Below are 19,249 nucleotides of genomic sequence, written 5' to 3' on the forward strand. Positions count from 1 at the left end.
CCTTTATTAATCTGGGGTTGCCACAATGGAATGAACCACCAGCTTATCCTGCAACATCCATGTTTTACACAGCAGATGCCCTTCCAGCTGCAATGCACCACTGGGAAACATCCAAGCACACACATATTTGAGCCTACTCAATTTACCTGTACCACATGTCTTTGGACTTGTGGAGGGAACCGGAGCACCCAGAGGACACCCACGCGAACACAGGGAGAACATGCAAACTCCACACAGAAATCCCACCTGACCTAGCTGAGGCTCGAACCAACGACCTTCTTACTGTGAGGTGAACATTCTACCCTCTGCGGCACCACATTGCCCGCCATTTGAATTGTTTTTCTAAAAGTAGTTTTTTTTTCAGCCTACTGTTTGAAAGATAATGAAAAAAATATTTGCCACAAAAAAAGTTTAATTGCAGAGCTAAGACTTAAAAAAATATTCATTTTAGAAAAAAAAATGTATATGGTGGCTGCATGGTGGTGCAGTGGGTAGCATGTTTGCCTCACAGCAAGGAGGTCACTAGTTTGAGCCTCGGCTGGGTCAGTTGGTGTTTCTGTGCTGATCATCTCCCGATGTTTGTGTGGGTTTCCTCTGGGTGCTCTGGTTTCCCTGACAAGTCCAAAAACATGTGGTACAGGGGAATTGGGTAGGCTAATTTGTATGTAGTGTATGAGTGTGTGAATGAGTGTATATGGTTGTTTTCCAGTGATGGGTTGCAGCTGGAAGGGCATCTGCTGCATAAAACATATGCTGAATATGTTGGTATATAGTTAGTTGAAGACTTTTGCAAATGCATGCATGAAATTTTTACCTAACCCTAACTTTATATTTGTTTAAAGTTCATTTTAAATTATGTTGTGTTGCTTCTTATAGGCATCTGAATGTTTACTAAAAGTCTAATGATAAACTAATTAACAACTACATGCAGACACTGACAACAAAAAAATCTTGATGGTAAATTTTCTGAAAACTTGTTTAAGATTTGTTGCATATCTACTAATACACTGTAATATACACTACAACCTAATTTGGTAGCATGTAACTTATCAAAAGTTTAATAAATGTTGAGGATTTGTTGCATATCTACTAATACTCTGTTGAACATCTGTTGAAGATTTGTTACATATCTACTGATAGATTGTTGACCATCTAGAACTTATTTTGGTAACACAACTTACTAAAAGTTTAATAAATGTTTACGTGTTGTAAAAATTGTAATGATTGCCTAAGAACATTTAAAAGACAATCTACAGACACTACCCAGATGAGAGTAAACAGATAAGAACTTGAAAAGTAACTTATGGTCAACAGACTATCTAAAGGGGGACCATCAAAATAAAGTGTTACCATTAAAAGAAGATTGTATCCTGGCACAAACATAGAAGATGGAACAAGGTTTGTAAAAAACAGATTTCCAGAAGAGACGGTCTCCTTACCATACAGTACCAAAATCGAGACGGCGGAAGGGCCACAGCACTTTAGAGTACAGCTGTACAGCTGTGTTGGGCCCGGATTGTAAATTGGCCCTAATACCTGCAGGGAGCTTGTCACGCTGAGTCAGTGTTACTGTATCATTCGGACATGGTGGCGGGGAGTTAAAGACTTCAGCCGGAGCACATCGCCACAGGCTCGGTTTGTCAGAAGTGGGATTCGAACCCACGCCTCCAGGAGAGACTGCGACCTGAACGCAGCGCCTTAGACCGCTCAGCCATCCTGACATGCAAGTTTGGCAGGAGCTGTCTCCTGGGAGCCACACCGCAGTACCGTGACATGGAATCTGGTGTTTCACAGCTTGCCCAGCTCCGGCTGTCCACCTCATTGGCGCAGCAGGCAGCTAAGCTGTGCTCGGCTCCTGGGGCTGCGCCTAGTTTCAATAGCCAACACTTGACAGCTGTCATTGCTTACGACCACACCACCCTGAGGGCGCTATAGAGCAAACAGGAAGTGAGTTGGCAGCAGTGAGGAGAGAAAGGCTCTCCCCATTTTGCTTGTCTACCTTTTTGTTTATTGACTTTGAGTGGTTTGTTTGTTTGTTTGTTTGTTTTAATTTTGTCTTTAAAAACCACCTAACAGCAGCATTTTGCTGACTGAAGGGTGGTTATGTTGTGTTTTTTATTTTAAATCATGGACAGATTACCCGGCAACGACACGGAAATGGAGGGACTTGCACGAAAGGATAAAGTAAATGGGCTGGATAATAGACGAAGAGATAAAAAAAATGGACTTGACAGCAGAGAAAGAGATAAATAAAATGAAGAGCCCGGCCAACGAAGAGGTGAAAAAGGTAAGGATAAGCAAGAGATACAAAGAAGAGTGTGCACAAAGGAAGCAACAGTAACTGTAGAAGTAGAAAATGTAAAAGATGCAAGAAGGTTTGATACAATCAAAGCAGTCGCGGAGCTGATTGGAGAAGGAAGAATTATGGCGGTGAGACCCAAACAAACAAGGGAGTATGAAGTAACGATGGAGACTGAAGATGACACCGAAATTTTAATAGACAATGGATTGACAATTAAAGGAGTGAAATCTGAAGTACGGAGGTTACAAAACAGAGACTATGTTGTTTCGTTCAAGCATCTGCCTGTTTACCTAGCTGATGAAGAAATTTTAAGCAAGCTAGAGGGATAGGGAGTTTTCCCCATGTCTAAAACTAAAAGAAGACTGTATCCAGGCACAAGCATAGAAGATGGTACTAGGTTTGTAAAAAACAGATTTCCAGAAGAGACGGTCTCCCTACCATACAGTACCAAAATCGAGACGGCTGAAGGGGCACAGCACTTTAGAGTCATGCACACCAATCAGGTAAAAACCTGTCGACTACGCATGAGCTCAGACCTAGTGATGAAGGAATGCCCAGAATTCAGGTGCTTCAAATGTGACGAAAGGGGACATTTCGCTAGGACCTGTACAGCTGTGTTGGGCCCGGATTGTAAATTGGCCCTAATACCTGCAGGGAGCTTGTCACGCTGAGTTGGCTTTGTCCGCTTGATTGACAAACGCGTACACCTTGTTTTATCCTTGCACGCCTAACTTCGCTGGGGAAAGCACATGTGGGTTTCTGTAGTGTAGTGGTCATCACGTTCGCTTAACACGCGAAAGGTCCTCGGTTCGAAACCGAGCAGAAACAGTGCTCTTCTTTTGGCAGAAAATAATAGCATCCACTGCCGCACCAGCAATGATCGTCAACAGGCACCCAATCAAAAAGGGTTATCTGCTAGTTGTACTTCTGAAGGTTTCCATAGTGTAGTGGTTATCACGTTTGCCTTACATGCGAAAGGTCCCCATTTCGAAACTGGGTGGAAACAACCTCTGGCTTTTACGACAATTGTCAAATCAGGCTTCTGTTGAGTACTGATGTTCACTGAAAACATTCTTTCTGCAGAGCGTTGTGAGGCTAGAAGTTTGAATTCAACTCAGTGTTTACCTCCACTCGCGGTGTCGCTAACTTGCGTAGAATCTGATTTCTTTTAGCTTTGTGTTGTGCATGAGCAGGTGGCCAGTGCGTTTGCTGGCCCTCCACGATGCGGACCGTACAAGACAGCTCTATAAAAAAAGACTATAAATACTTGAAGCACCACTGGCCTATTGGTTTCCGTAGTGTAGTGTTTATAATGTTTGCATTACACGCTAAAGGTCTCCTGTTCGAAACTGGGCCGAAGCATACAATTAGTGGACACTTTTGTTCAAAGCGACATACAATAGTGGAGGTATTTAGCGATTCAACAAGACGAGGCAATGCATACGAAAAAGGGCTATATATTCCAAGTAATTTGTTTGTGCTCAGGGAATTTAGTGCTGGAGTAGGAGTGTCGTTTTCTTTAGAGAGAGGGATATTCACCGGGGTTTGGGTGTACTCTGAAGAGATGGGTGTTAGCTGTCGTTTGAAGGAGACCAGTGTATCCGTAATCCGAGTGGGAATGGCAAAGTGATTCCACCAGCGTAGAACATTGAATGAAAACATTGTGGAAAGTGACTTTCAGTCTCTCTGCGTTGACACCACAAGACAGTGCTCTCACCCTAACCGGAGGCTCCTGTGGTTATCACGATGGCTTTACAAGCGGAGGGTCTCCTGTTAGAAACTGAGCGGAAACATTCAGATTTGCTTTTACGCGCATTCTCAATTGGCTCTCTGCTCACTGGATGATGCACGATACAAGGTCGTGGATCTGTCAAATGTCATGACTTGACGTTGTACGAGGATTTGACGAAAAAAGGCCCTGCAAACCTTAAAAATCAACACCATCCCCGGACAATTCTTTTGATCCCCTTTCGGTGCACTTGCATTAAAGCCCGCGTGATGCGGCGCTTTGTCAGTGTTACTGTATCATTCGGACATGGTGGGAGGGAGTTAAAGACTTCAGCCGGAGCGCATCGCCACAGACTCGGTTTGTCAGAAGTGGGATTCGAACCCACGCCTCCAGGGGAGACTGCGACCTGAACGCAGCGCCTTAGACCGCTCGGCCATCCTGACAAGCAAGTTTGGCAGGAGCTTTTTCCTGGGAGCCACACTGCAGTACCGTGACATGGAATCTGGTGTTTCACAGCTTGCCCAGCTCCGGCTGTCCACCTCATTGGCGCAGCAGGCAGCTAAGCTGCGCTCGGCTCCTGGGGCTGCGCCTAGTTTCAATAGCCAACACTTGACAGCTGTCATTGCTTACGACCACACCACCCTGAGGGCGCTATAGAGCAAACAGGAAGTGAGTTGGCAGCAGTGAGGAGAGAAAGGCTCTCCCCATTTTGCTTGTCTACCTTTTTGTTTATTGACCTTGAGTGGCTTGTTTGTTTGTTTTATTTTTGTCTTTAAAAACCACCTAACAGCAGCATTTTGCTGACTGAAGGGTGGTTATGTTGTGATTGGAAATGGAGGGACTTGCACGAAAGGATAAAGAAAATGGGCTGGATAATAGACGAAGAGATAAAAAAAATGGACTTGACAGCAGACAAAGAGATAAATAAAATGAAGAGCCCGGCCAACAAAGAGGTGAAAAAGGTAAGGATAAGCAAGAGATACAAAGAAGAGTGTGCACAAAGGAAGCAACAGTAACTGTAGAAGTAGAAAATGTAAAAGATGCAAGAAGGTTTGATAAAATCAAAGCAGTCACGGAGCTGATTGGAGAAGGAAGAATTCTGGCGGTGAGGCCCAAACAAACAAGGGAGTATGAAGTAACAATGGAGACTGAAGATGACACTGAAATTTTAATAGACAATGGATTGACAATTAAAGGAGTGAAATCTGAAGTACGGAGGTTACAAAACAGAGACTATGTTGTTTCGTTCAAGCATCTGCCTGTTTACCTAGCTGATGAAGAAATTTTAAGCAAGCTAGAGGGATGGGGAGTTTTCCCCATGTCTAAAACTAAAAGAAGACTGTATCCAGGCACAAGCATAGAAGATGGAACCTGTACAGCTGTGTTGGGCCCGGATTGTAAATTGGCCCTAATACCTGCAGGGAGCTTGTCACGCTGAGTTGGCTTTGTCCGCTTGATTGACAAACGCGTACACCTTGTTTTATCCTTGCACGCCTAACTTTGCTGGGGAAAGCACTTGTGGGGTTTCTGTAGTGTAGTGGTCATCATGTTCGCCTAACATGCAAAAGGTCCTCGGTTCGAATCCGAGCAGAAACAGTGCTCTTCTTTTGGCGAGAAAATAATAGCATCCACTGCCGCAACAGCAATGATCGTCAACAGGCACCCAATCACAAAGGGTTATCTGCTAGTTGTACTTCTGAAGGTTTCCATAGTGTAGTGGTTATCACGTTCGCTTTACACGCGAAAGGTCCCCAGTTCGAAACTGGGTGGAAACAACCTCTGGCTTTTACGACAATTGTCAAATCAGGCTTCTGTTGAGTACTGATGTTTACTGAAAACATTCTTTCTGCAGAGCGTTGTGAGGCTAGAAGTTTGAATTCAGCTCAGTGTTTACCTCCCCTCGCGGTGTCGCAAACTTGCGTAGAATCTGATTTCTTTTAGCTTTGTGTTGTGCATGAGCAGGTGGCCAGTGCGTTTGCTGGCCCTCCATGATGCGGACCGTACAAGACAGCTCTATAAAAAAAGACTATAAATACTTGAAGCACCACTGGCCTATTGGTTTCCGTAGTGTAGTGTTTATCATGTTTGCATTGCACGCTAAAGGTCTCCTGTTCGAAACTGGGCCGAAGCATACAATTAGTGGACACTTTTGTTCAAAGCGACATACAATAGTGGAGGTATTTAGCGATTCAACAAGACGAGGCAATGCATACGAAAAAGGGCTATATATTCCAAGTAATTTGTTTGTGCTCAGGGAATTTAGTGCTGGAGTAGGAGTGTCGTTTTCTTTAGAGAGAGGGATATTCACCGGGGTTTGGGTGTACTCTGAAGAGATGGGTGTTAGCTGTCGTTTGAAGGAGACCAGTGTATCCATAATCCGAGTGAGAATGGCAAAGTGATTCCACCAGCGTAGAACATTGAATGAAAACATTGTGGAAAGTAACTTTCAGTCTCTCTGCGATGGCACCACAAGACAGTGCTCTCACCCTAACCGGAGGCTCCTGTGGTTATCACGATGGCTTTACAAGCGGAGGGTCTCCTGTTAGAAACTGAGCGGAAACATTCAGATTTGCTTTTACGCGCATTCTCAATTGGCTCTCTGCTCACTGGATGATGCACGATACAAGGTCGTGGATCTGTCAAATGTCATGACTTGACGTTGTACGAGGATTTGACGAAAAAATGCCCTGCAAACCTTAAAAATCAACACCATCCCAGGACAATTCTTTTGATCCCCTTTCGGTGCACTTGCATTAAAGCCCGCGTGATGCAGCGCTTTGTCAGTGTTACTGTATCATTCGGACATGGTGGCAGGGAGTTAAAGACTTCAGCCAGAGCGCTTCACCACAGGCTCGGTTTGTCAGAAGTGGGATTCGAACCCACGCCTCCAGGGGAGACTGCGACCTGAACGCAGCGCCTTAGACCGCTCAGCCATCCTGACATGCAAGTTTGGCAGGAGCTGTCTCCTGGGAGCCACACCGCAGTACCGTGACATGGAATCTGGTGTTTCACAGCTTGCCCAGCTCCGGCTGTCCACCTCATTGGCGCAGCAGGCAGCTAAGCTGTGCTCGGCTCCTGGGGCTGCGCCTAGTTTCAATAGCCAACACTTGACAGCTGTCATTGCTTACGACCACACCACCCTGAGGGCGCTATAGAGCAAACAGGAAGTGAGTAGGCAGCAGTGAGGAGAGAAAGGCTCTCCCCATTTTGCTTGTCTACCTTTTTGTTTATTGACCTTGAGTGGTTTGTTTGTTTGTTTTATTTTTGTCTTTAAAAACCACCTAACAGCAGCATTTTGCTGACTGAAGGGTGGTTATGTTGTGTTTTTTATTTTTAATCATGGACAGATTACCCGGCAACGACACGGAAATGGAGGGACTTGCACGAAAGGATAAAGTAAATGGGCTGGATAATAGACGAAGAGATAAAAAAATGGACTTGACAGCAGACAAAGAGATAAATAAAATGAAGAGCCCGGCCAACGAAGAGGTGAAAAAGGTAAGGATAAGCAAGAGATACAAAGAAGAGTGTGCACAAAGGAAGCAACAGTAACTGTAGAAGTAGAAAATGTAAAAGATGCAAGAAGGTTTGATATAATCAAAGCAGTCACGGAGCTGATTGGAGAAGGAAGAATTCTGGCGGTGAGGCCCAAACAAACAAGGGAGTATGAAGTAATGATGGAGACTTAAGATGACACCGAAATTTTAATAGACAATGGATTGACAATTAAAGGAGTGAAATCTGAAGTACGGAGGTTACAAAACAGAGACTATGTTGTTTCGTTCAAGCATCTGCCTGTTTACCTAGCTGATGAAGAAATTTTAAGCAAGCTAGAGGGATAGGGAGTTTTCCCCATGTCTAAAACTAAAAGAAGACTGTATCCAGGCACAAGCATAGAAGATGGAACAAGGTTTGTAAAAAACAGATTTCCAGAAGAGACGGTCTCCCTACCATACAGTACCAAAATCGAGACGGCTGAAGGGGCACAGCACTTTAGAGTCATGCACACCAATCAGGTAAAAACCTGTCGACTACGCATGAGCTCAGACCATGTGATGAAGGAATGCCCAGAATTCAGGTGCTTCAAATGTGACGAAAGGGGACATTTCGCTAGGACCTGTACAGCTGTGTTGGGCCCGGATTGTAAATTGGCCCTAATACCTGCAGGGAGCTTGTCACGCTGAGTTGGCTTTGTCCGCTTGATTGACAAACGCGTACACCTTGTTTTATCCTTGCACGCCTAACTTCGCTGGGTAAAGCTCTTGTGGGTTACTGTAGTGTAGTGGTCATCACGTTCGCCTAACACGCGAAAGGTCCTCGGTTCGAAACCGAGCAGAAACAGAGCTCTTCTTTTGGCGAGAAAATAATAGCATCCACTGCCGCAACAGCAATGATCGTCAACAGGCACCCAATCAAAAAGGGTTATCTGCTAGTTGTACTTCTGAAAATAAATTGGCCCTAATACCTGCATGGAGCTTGTCACGCTGAGTTGGCTTTGTCCGCTTGATTGACAAACGCGTACACCTTGTTTTATCCTTGCATGCCTAACTTTGCTGGCTAATGCACTTGTGGGGTTTCTGTAGTGTAGTGGTCATCATGTTCGTCTAACACGCGAAAGGTCCTCGGTTCGAAACCGAGCAGAAACAGTGCTCTTCTTTTGGCGAGAAAATAATAGCATCCACTGCTTCACCAGCAATGATCGTCAACAGGCACCCAATCAAAAAGGGTTATCTGCTAGTTGTACTTCTGAAGGTTTCCATAGTGTAGTGGTTATCACGTTCGCCTTACGCGCGAAAGGTCTCCAGTTCGAAACTGGGTGGAAACAACCTCTGGCTTTTACGACAATTGTCAAATCAGGCTTCTGTTGAGTACTGATGTTCACTGAAAACATTCTTTCTGCAGAGCGTTGTGAGGCTAGAAGTTTGAATTCAACTTAGTGTTTACCTCCCCTCGCGGTGTCGCAAACTTGCGTAGAATCTGATTTCTTTTAGCTTTGTGTTGTGCATGAGCAGGTGGCCAGTGCGTTTGCTGGCCCTCCACGATGCGGACCGTACAAGACAGCTCTATAAAAAAAGACTATAAATACTTGAAGCACCACTGGCCTGGATGCACGATACAAGGTCGTGGATCTGTCAAATGTCATGACTTGACGTTGTACGAGGATTTGACGAAAAAATACCTGCAAACCTTAAAAATCAACGCCATCCCAGGACAGTTCTTTTGATCCCCTTTCGGTGCACTTGCATTAAACCCCGCGTGATGCGGCGCTTTGTCAGTGTTACTGTATCATTCGGACATGGTGGCAGGGAGTTAAAGACTTCAGCCTGAGCGCATCGCCGCAGGCTCGGTTTGTCAGAAGTGGGATTCGAACCCACGCCTCCAGGGGAGATTGCGACCTGAACGCCAGCTGCCGAAGGATAGTCCGACAATATTTCACAAATGTTGAAGATGAGAGCCAATCGGAGCGATACGCTTCGACATTGTAGCCAATCACGTTGCAGCGCTTCAACATTTGCATCCAATCGTGGACCGGAATTCTCAACATTTTCAACATTTGACCAATCAGAGTCGAGACAATGTTGAAGCCGGGGGGTAGGAACTGTACCAAGAATCACCGCTAGGTGTGCAGTCAAACAGGTTAGTCAGATGTCAATCAATTTTCTGAACTGAGCCGAAGGTACACGAAGGAATGACGCGGTCCTCTGGAGGCGGGTCAGAGGTCAAAAAAGTTCATTGACCATCAGTGATATTCAACGAACAGCATCATTCGACAGAGCACAGCATCGTTTTGCTTACAGTAAAGGATTTTTTCTGATAGTGATTTCTTAAAAAAGGTAGGAAAAACTACACAATTGCACGAATGAATGTTTTAGTGTGTTGTATTTCAAATTTGGATACTTTAATTCAAAACCGTTTAATTTATAGGTGAAAAATGTCAAAAAAATCTCATAAAGCCATGTCAGACGCTGACTAGATTTCACGTCTGAAAAAGTTTGCCAGCACAGGAGTTTGGCCATCAAATGAGGGCAACAGGCCAGTTCCTCAACAAAAAAAGTGGCATGAGATTTATCAAAGGGTGTGTATTTCGTTTACATGATATAACGTTTGCTGAAATTTGCTTAACAGAGTAACGTTAACTTGTTAGGCTTCACTACATTCAGTACAGTATCTTTGTAAAACATGTCATAGTTGTTTTTAAATATTAAAGTGTTTTAAATTGCATGTATTTTGAGATTTACTTCGAATAATTTAGTAAGTTTGACCATTTATGAGAGAGATCTGAAAAGGTGGGGGAAGGGATTATGAGTGTACAGTATACAGCATGTGGTTTTAAGGCCTGAAATGTTCTTGTCCAGTTCCTTTGATTCTTCTTTTCGGTTTTGGAGATACAAACTGTACGATTACATATTAGACAAATATTAAACACATTCTAGAAACAGTGGTAAATTAATTTACAGAGCTATTATGTGCTTTATTAAAGGAGTCATTGAGTTAAAATTCTTGTTTAGTTATAAAAGTTTTTTGTATTGTGTAAAATTATTTATTATATTTTTCATGATTTTTTCAGATTGAGAAATGCCCATTGCAATCTCGTGGGCAGAGGACTTTGCTTGGAGGTGTGCTAAAATGCACATGTGGTTTTCACATTTTTGAATCAATACGTGTTTATTTTTATTTACTAGAATGTCTTTCCTTTTTTATGATTATATGTATTTTTGTGATTATTTTCAGCATAGTACTGCTTCTGCTGCTCCAGCACAAACGGTGCAACAACCTGCCCCTACTGTACCTGCTCAGGAGGTGATGGAGACGAGACAACTTGAGGCCCAGCCCCAGCCCCTGTCTACTCCATCAGTGGCATCAAAGATTTCACCGCAATTGTCAATGGTACATTTTTTTTTAAAAATCTAAAGAAATGACAATTTCAGTGTTTCAAGAGTTCAAGGTGTTCAAAGTTCAGTTCAAAGTTCAAACATAGAAGAAAAAAGAACAAAAAGCAATAAAAAAGTTGAGGTGTTGCTAGAGACCTGCATCTTTTACACCTCTTGCACAGTGGGGGGTAGCAGACACTTGCTGATTGGTCGGTTTGAGTTTCTGTGATTGGATTAAATTACATGGTCAGGTCATGGTCAGGGTCACAGTTTTTAAAGCTACATTTTACCCTCTTGTCTTCAGATAATGATACATAATAAACACTAATAGTAAATACTTTGTTTCGATTTTAAGTGTAAGCTAAAATTTGTACTTTTTCTAAACAACGAGTCTGAGGTATTATCTTGAAAAAGTACTTATTTAAAAAAAAAAAATATATATATATATATATATATATAAATATATATATTTATTTTTTTTGCTACCACAGGTATGCCAATATTGTTTCTACTGGGAGAAAGTCTTATTTGTTTTATTTCGAATACATTTTTCAAGGTCAATATTATGAGCCTTTTTAAGCTTTTTTTTTTTTTTTGGCATAGTCTACAAAACAAACCATCGTTATACAATAACTTGTCTAATTACCCTAACCTGCCTAGTTAACCTAATTTACCTAGTTAAACCTTCAAATGTCACTTTAAGTGGTATAGAAGTGAATATCTAGTCAAATATTATTTACTGTCATCAGGGCAAAGATAAAATAAATCAGTTATTAGAAATGAGTTATTAAAACTTTGATGTTTAAAAAATGTGCTGAACAAATCTTCTCTTCATTAAACAGAAATTGGTGGAAAAAAATTAAAAAGCGGGCTAATACATCAGACTTCAACTGTATATAACACATAGTGTGATGTTGTAATATACAATGTATGTTTTTGTTGAAAAGCATGATGTAATAATAGTACAATAATACTGTATATAACATAATGCAATACTTTATTCCTTTGGTAGTAAAAAAAAAATATTTGTTTGCATATTGCTCCTTGATCCAGAAAACTATAATTTTAATCAAAGCCTAATGTGTCACATTTATTTTCAATGAACCTGTTATCTAATTAAATCTATTCTAACTTATATCTTATTTCTACCTGTAAAAGTAGCAGAGGGTGGTAGTAAAAAACAGCTTGAACTCGAAACACTGTAGAGAAATCAAACTGATTGTACAACAGACATATAGAAAGATAGTTTCTAATTGCTTGAAATTTAATGTGATATACACTAATGTTCAAAAAATGATTATTGTTAAAATATAAAAGCTTAATATTAATCATATATTGCAAGAATTCTATTGTTTGATTTGCTCATAAATTAAGTAGATTTTATTTGATTTGAATTGTTTGAATAAATTATTCTTTATTTATTTAATTTGCCTATATTATTATTTCACATTATTGTAGTTTTTACTAAATATTTGATCAAATAAATGTAGCCTTGATAAACATAATTAAAACATTAAAAAATACATTCAGCAGATCGCAAACCTTTGAACAGTAGTGTACATTTTGCCATTGTGAACAGTGTTTTTAATGAAATGCTTTTTGTCTTGCCCTTTTTGAGTTCACCAAACCAAGATTTTCCAGATCCCACATTGCTGCAGCAAAGCCAAATCTTAGTGTGGCTAGAAGACCATCACAGGCTGATGTCCAGCCCAGTTCAGCAGTGTGTAGTGCTTCTACACCAAGCACGGCTGTAAGTATTGTCATAATCCACATAGCTTTCTGAAAGAATTTGGTATAAGCATTTTTTTAATGTAAATTCGTATTTTTATTAAGTACAGTCACATTAAATCTCAATAAAACATCTCTGTAGTATTCTTTTAGTGCATAAAAACATATATATTAAAAATAAGCACCATTCTTTAAACTTTTTGTTCTGCATAGAAGCGCTGTGACAAAATTTTACAGTTTAGCAGCAATCATTCATTTCCAATGTATTTTATACATTAATGTTCAAATAAAGTAATGGTTGCAAAAAATTCTGATTAGTTAATGTTACTTATAGATATATATTTACAAAATGCACTTTGTTATACTGCTTGTTTGTACAGACACAGGACCTTCAAGTTTCTGCCCCCGTCCTCACATCCACTACGGCAGTGACCAGTTCCACAGAGCCGTCCGGCATTGTCTCAGTAAGTAATTTCATATTTTCTGTCCAAAAAAAGGTAATTTGGTTTGCATATTTGCTGCCCCAGCTGAATTCACACAAAGTGGTTTTAAGACCAGCCAATTAAATTGACTTGATGTTAATTATTTAAGCTTGATATATGTATAAATGTTAACAAAATAAAGAGAGGAAAAAAAAAAAGCACAGAATCACAAAAATTACGCCTTCTGCTGTTGATATTTTATGTTCACAGTAGTAAAAGAAAAGAAAATGGATGGAAAAGTAGAAAGGAAAAAGAGAAATAACTGTATTGGAAAATACTTTTGCTTCTTTAAAGAAAATGTTTATTGGTGAAATTCTATTAATGATTTTTGGAATTGAAAAACATAATAAGGTATTTAAAAACAATCACTTAAAATCAAAGGTATTTAGATTATAATCATGATATCATGTGAGGGTACTCACTCAAATATGTAAGGTGCATTTACATTACCAGACTAAAGGTTTTATCTATTTTCCTTCACAGACTGCACCTTCTGGGTCATTGTTGCAAGCTCCATCAGCTGTTCCACTTCCGCGCCTTTGGGCTGAAACCTTGCCACCAGAGGACCACAAGTGGATTGCCAGCAGGCTTTTTAAAATGGGGTCCAAAGGAAAGCCAGAGCTTCGAGACAACCTCCAGCTCTGGTATTACCCTCCACAGCCTGCACTTACATACAATCAGGCTCCAGCTCCAGACAGATTTTTCTGTCATTCACTTTTGCTGTGGATGCCATACAAGCTGTGGAGGGTCAAAGTCCTTTGCCCTAATCCTGCATGTGGACAGCATCAGCTGACAGGTGGAGGTCTGCACAAACGGGCACGGCAGGATCTGGACATCGACAGGATGTACAACATGGTTACAGAAACCCTCATCTGTACCAAGTGCAAAGCCTCGCATGTGTCCTGGAGTCAGACTGTCTTGCAGCAGCTGGATCTTGGCCATCGCTCAGAGTTTCGGGGTCATTCTCACACAGAAGTGAGTAATTGAACACCTTTATTCCTCGTGCAGTTGTTAACCTATCATCACAGATATATGAAAATACTTTACAAATATATATATATATATATATATATATATATATATATATATATATATATATATATATATGTTTATATTAATATTCTTCTCTTCCTAAGGTACGCCTGTGATATAAGAGTCATTCGCCTACTGCGTGAGCGTGGACTAGGCAACAGACCCACAAGGGTCATCAAACAACTGAAGGAAAACCACAGTGAAGAGTGGCTCCAGCGTCTGGCCCGCTACACCACTCAGTGTGTGGATTTCCTCAGTGGACCTGGGGTGTTGCCGATCACCTTCCAGGAGCACCTAGCACCTACAGTTGTGCCAAGCTGCAAGTGGCTCCTCACTGTCTACAGCCAGGACATCTTGACAAGGTTGAATGAAGCCCATGCCAGGATAACATCGACCCATGGGTCCATCTTGAAGATGGATTCAACTAAAAAGGTTAGTGGATATTCATCAATTTATAATTTCTTTATTATATTCCAGCATTGGTAAAAACCCTTTGTGTAGTCTGCTTGATCTGACGATACACCATTGTTCTCTTGTCTAACCTAGATCACCAAAAAGCTGGCTGAGACAGCAAGAAGAACAGGACTCTGGCTCACCTCTGTTGGCAATGAGTTTGGTCAGGTGCTGATAAGTGTGCTCACTGCCCAGGAAGGAGCAGGACTGGACAGGATGGTGGATGGGCTGGTCAGAAGATACCAGGAGGCTGGTGTGGATCCACATGCTGTTTTGTATGTGGACTGTGGGTGCTGCACTGATGTGGGTGAGACCAAACTCAAAGCCAGGTTCAGAGGATGGCCGGAGTTGACTGTGAAATTGGACATCTGGCACTTTATGCGCAGGATTGCCGTGGGATGTACAACTGATGCTCATCAACTGTATCCCATCTTCATGTCACGGATCTCTGCGTGCATTTTTGAATGGGATGCTGCTGATGTTTCTTTGCTACGCCAAGCAAAGCGAGCACTGTTGATGTCCCAAGGTTGGCCTGCGTTGACAGATGCTGATGTCAACAAGCATCTCACCAGGGAGGAGCTGGCTCTCCATTGCCGGAGGAGGACCCGTGGGGAGGAGACTACCATCCTTCTCCTTGAACAACTTCTTACTGAGCTCATGAGCAACAAGGGCAATGACTCGCTGGGCGTTCCTCTTTTAGACAAGGAAAGGATGGGGCACATCTGGAGTGTCCAAAAAAAGCATATAAAATGCATTCAGGACCCCCCTGGTGTCGTGCTCTATACTGAAACGGGGAGCATAACCAAGGGAGGTGTTCTGCTACGGACCTACAGATGTGCCAGGGGCTCCACGTCTCTCGAGTCCTTTCATTTACACCTCAATCGTTTCATCCCAGGTATGATTCTGCACAAACATTGTGTAAAAACGCATTAAATGTCTCTGTGTGTTTGTTTTTTAATTAAGTCCTAAACATTGTTTTTAATATTTACAGGGTACAGCGCAAATAGTCTGAACTTTCAGATTTATTTGCTGGAGGGACTAAACAGGTGGAACTAGGACCGGGAGGCTGCTTCCTTGGCATCTGAACCATCAGCTTTACGCAGCTACACAGGAGAACTTGTTCAATGTGTAAACTGCAACTTTGAAAAGCTGTTTGGGAGAAAAGTGGTGCCCAACTTTTGTCCGCCTGCACGTTACACTGGTAAGAGATTTTGCTATTGTTATTAAACCTGCAATTTCTGTGTTCTCTCCATCTACTGTATCCAGTTTGATACAGTAGGTCAATGTTCATGAGCTTTGTGCTGTGAAATCTTTGCTTGTCTTTAAATATTTGTAAGAACAAATGTATTGTTTCATGACTATTTACTGAAGTAAAGCAAGATACAAAGTTATCATTACATTATTATTACATGTCATTATCAAACATAATGCTACAAGCTTTGAGGGAAATTTATTTGTACATTTCTCTGTCTTCGTTGTATTTCCATTGCATTTCATTAGATGTTTTGTCCAGAATATTTATTATGTTTTGGATCTCTGATTAAAATGTATGTTTTTGTTTGTTTCTTCCTTGACGTTGAGCTTTTAAAACTACTTGCTACTTCAACACCCAATCAAACATGGCTCTTAAAATTTGTTTATTTATGTTTCATTTATTTTTTTCAGGTGAGCTCATTGGAGTGCAGTATCTGTTCCTGCAGACTGGTCAGGCACTGCAGAACATGAACCCAGACTGTGAGCAGACTGCTGAGCTCATTGAGGATCTCAATGTGGATGAGCGAGAAGAAGATGAGGGCTTCTGTGACATCAGTGAGGATCACACTATTGTTGATCCGGAGGCTGCTCTGTCACCATCCTCCTCCACATTGAGATCGGGTTCCTCCACTGCAGTCACCAGCAGTGTCGCTTCTTTGCTGGTCTCCACATGCCCTGCACTGGTCCCTGACCCACCTGCGCAGCCTGAAGAACCAATTTCACCTGTGCCCTTAGAGCCAGAAGAGGCTACGGAAGATGATGACGAAGATAATGATGATGACGACGATGATGATGGTGATGAAGAGACTGTAAGTCCCACTAATTTCTGTCTTCACAACAGGCGCGGATTCGCTAATCGGGAGGACCGGGAGAATTCCCAATGGGCCAGTCTGTTTTTTGGTCGCGAGGGCCGGTATCCCTAGCTCCAGAATCTGTTGCGCTCAGCAGCCACACTTTTTAAATTTATTTATTTACTTGACCACAGCCTTTTTACTCATTATTTTACCGCAGCTTTGCTCTTTTTATCTATTTTCTCGCAGCTTCAGCAAGATGCAGCCTGCAGGTTAATGAGCCAGATGAGTCACAATTTTGTGTATAGATTGTGGTCCAGTGGTTAGCACGTTAGATTACGACGTCGCTGGCCCGGGTTCGATATTCGTCAAAGTAATTTATTTTTTTCATATTTATTGTTAAGACATATAATACTGTTAGGGTTGTTGAACATTTGAAGTTCTAAAGCAGCTGTTTTCTCAAAAAAAGACGTGATAGTGTCATTAGAAACTGATTTGGAAATGACCTTATTTTAATATAGTCAGTCGTGAACTGAGGTGGGCCGGTCTGAGGCTTGAAACTCCAGGGCTGAAAAGGAGTCCCACTCCGGCCCTGCTTTACAATGATCTAGAATAATTTTAAAATAAAGTGTAAAGTCAAACACGCATCAGGTTTATTTCCGTAGTGCAGCTTCAACATGATAACAGAAACAATTATGGAATTATGCATTGAACAATTTAATGTGCTATTTTTTTTTTTGTTGTGCTTTCATTAGGCTGTTGACTACCAAAATATTCCAGGCTTCCAGCATGTGGACAGGCTGGCTGAATATCTGATTGAGCTTCGGACCCACAAAAGCCTCAGCCTCACCAACCAGGAGGCCAACGAGATCATTGGACTTTGGCAAAACCTGCATGACCAAATCAAGAAGCGGGTGGTGTATGCAGCTCGACACCAGAAGCGACTGCTGAGTGGGCGATTTAAAACACCCAAAAAGCCCACTCACACCCCTGGCGTGGAGAGCACTACCAGATGTGTGCTGGGTGCAAGCAGTGCTCCTGCTCAGTGGCCTGACTATTGCCGTCTTGTGGAGACCATCTTTATTAGGCTTTGTACCATCCACTAGTCCCAAGTGAAAAGGCAAGGGAACCCTTTCAAGATGGTCTCTGATCCTGCAAGACTACCGCAGGATTAGACAACTCGTACTGGGCAACAGCTTGGTAATGGGAGGTACATCCATGCAGCTGGTTGAGGTAAACCAGAATACCCTGATTCAGTGGTTTAATAACAGACAGAAGAAGCAGGAGCTGTCTGTGCTGCTTTAGGGTATTCAGTTGCCTCAACCCCTCCCAGAAGCCCAGGAACCTCTCCCAGTTGCCAAAAGTCTTCGGACAGAGCCAGACCAACCAGGAGAGCAGCACCAGTATGTGTTGCCAGAGAGCACAGCAGGTCAGACAAGGCAGAGGCAGACATCTGTTGGACGACCCCCACTCAGACCCAAGGCACCAGTACAGACCCAGGTCATATTTACACCACCAGCACCTGGAGCATCGCTGCAGATGGTACCCAACATATACATCCCAGCTACACCAGGGTACCAGGGTATGCCGATGTTTCAGGGTGTACCAATGGTCCAGGGAATCCCTATGGCCCAGGGTATCCCGATGATGCAAGGAGTGCAGATGGCCCAGGGTATCCCAATGGTGCAGGGGATGCCACTCAGACAGCCACCACTTCAGCCAACAATGTCCAGCCTGCTGCATCACCGTCCACATCTGGAGCCATTCCCAAAAGACCGTACCGGAGAACTGTTCAAGCGAACACTTGTAAAAAGTGTGGGCAGTTCAAAACAAATGCCACAGGCCATAGCCAACTCAGGGGCAGGGTGTACTGCCCACAGACTGAAACTTTAACCAAAGAAGAGTGGCTAGAGGAAATGAAAAGGACCAATCCAAAATAATGTGTTTGTTTGTTTGTGTATGTATATAGTGTAATAGTTCTTCAGTTTATTCAATTTCACTTGCTGTTAGTTTATATTTTTATTTTACATTTTCTTTAAATAGTGTATTTATTTTGTTGACATTTTATTTAACTTTTATATTATTTATGTGTGTGTGTGTGTGTGTGTGTGTGTGTGTATAGTGTTTACAGTTTATAACCATAATAATTCAATTTATTCTATTTCACTTGTTTTTTTGCACATTTTACTTTTTAATAATTTATTTTGTTAACATTTTATTTAACTTATTTATTATTTATATATGTGTGTGTATTTATATAGTTTATAACCATAATAGTTCTACAGTTTATTCTATTTCACTTGTTGTTGGTTTCTATTTTATTGCGCATTTTATTTAAATAGTGTATTTATTTTGTTAACATTTTATTTAATTTATTATTTATATATGTGTGTGTGTGTGTGTGTGTGTGTGTGTGTGTGTGTGTGAGTGTGTGTGTGTACAGAGTGTATAAAGTTTACAACCATAATAGATCTTCAATTTATACTATTTCACTTGTTGGTTTCTATTTTATTTCACATTTTATAAAAATAATTTATTTTGTTAACATTTTATTTAACTGTTTATTATTTATGTGTATGTCTATAGTTTATACACTTTATAACTAT

At 41.6% G+C, this 19,249-nt stretch overlaps 1 protein-coding gene, 1 long non-coding RNA gene and 10 other non-coding genes across 12 annotated transcripts in view; 9 read left to right on the forward strand and 3 right to left on the reverse strand.

The window, feature by feature from the left end:
• Positions 1 to 19,249, forward strand: part of LOC141381964 (uncharacterized) — a 1,176,553-nt gene that overhangs the window by 364,964 nt on the left and 792,340 nt on the right. The window lies entirely within an intron of this gene.
• On the reverse strand, positions 1,639 to 1,721 carry trnal-cag (transfer RNA leucine (anticodon CAG)). Its single transcript has one exon. It is a non-coding gene; the product is annotated as a tRNA-Leu (tRNA).
• Positions 3,058 to 3,130, forward strand: trnav-aac (transfer RNA valine (anticodon AAC)). The gene has a single exon. It is a non-coding gene; the product is annotated as a tRNA-Val (tRNA).
• On the forward strand, positions 3,236 to 3,308 carry trnav-uac (transfer RNA valine (anticodon UAC)). The gene has a single exon. It is a non-coding gene; the product is annotated as a tRNA-Val (tRNA).
• Positions 4,392 to 4,474, reverse strand: trnal-cag (transfer RNA leucine (anticodon CAG)). Its single transcript has one exon. It is a non-coding gene; the product is annotated as a tRNA-Leu (tRNA).
• trnav-aac (transfer RNA valine (anticodon AAC)) lies at positions 5,555 to 5,627 on the forward strand. The gene has a single exon. It is a non-coding gene; the product is annotated as a tRNA-Val (tRNA).
• trnav-uac (transfer RNA valine (anticodon UAC)) lies at positions 5,734 to 5,806 on the forward strand. Its single transcript has one exon. It is a non-coding gene; the product is annotated as a tRNA-Val (tRNA).
• Positions 6,890 to 6,972, reverse strand: trnal-cag (transfer RNA leucine (anticodon CAG)). The gene has a single exon. It is a non-coding gene; the product is annotated as a tRNA-Leu (tRNA).
• On the forward strand, positions 8,300 to 8,372 carry trnav-aac (transfer RNA valine (anticodon AAC)). The gene has a single exon. It is a non-coding gene; the product is annotated as a tRNA-Val (tRNA).
• Positions 8,605 to 8,677, forward strand: trnav-aac (transfer RNA valine (anticodon AAC)). Its single transcript has one exon. It is a non-coding gene; the product is annotated as a tRNA-Val (tRNA).
• Positions 8,784 to 8,856, forward strand: trnav-uac (transfer RNA valine (anticodon UAC)). Its single transcript has one exon. It is a non-coding gene; the product is annotated as a tRNA-Val (tRNA).
• On the forward strand, positions 10,608 to 15,236 carry LOC137491458 (uncharacterized). Its single transcript, XM_073946758.1, has 7 exons — positions 10,608 to 10,648; positions 10,769 to 10,919; positions 12,522 to 12,653; positions 13,012 to 13,095; positions 13,597 to 14,088; positions 14,692 to 15,078; positions 15,171 to 15,236. Exons 1-7 carry the CDS (start codon positions 10,608 to 10,610, stop codon positions 15,234 to 15,236), a joined length of 1,353 nt encoding a protein of 450 aa, XP_073802859.1.

This window comes from Danio rerio, chromosome 4 (assembly GCF_049306965.1).
Source record: "Danio rerio strain Tuebingen ecotype United States chromosome 4, GRCz12tu, whole genome shotgun sequence".
NCBI classification, from domain to species: Eukaryota; Metazoa; Chordata; class Actinopteri; order Cypriniformes; family Danionidae; genus Danio; species Danio rerio.

Coding starts and splice junctions, on each gene's coding strand:
- LOC137491458 (XM_073946758.1), top strand. CDS start 10,608: ATGCCCATTGCAATCTCGTGGGCAGAGGACTTTGCTTGGAG. Junction 10,920..12,521: donor TTTCACCGCAATTGTCAATG/GTACATTTTTTT, acceptor GCCCTTTTTGAG/TTCACCAAACCAAGATTTTC. Junction 12,654..13,011: donor CTTCTACACCAAGCACGGCT/GTAAGTATTGTC, acceptor TTGTTTGTACAG/ACACAGGACCTTCAAGTTTC.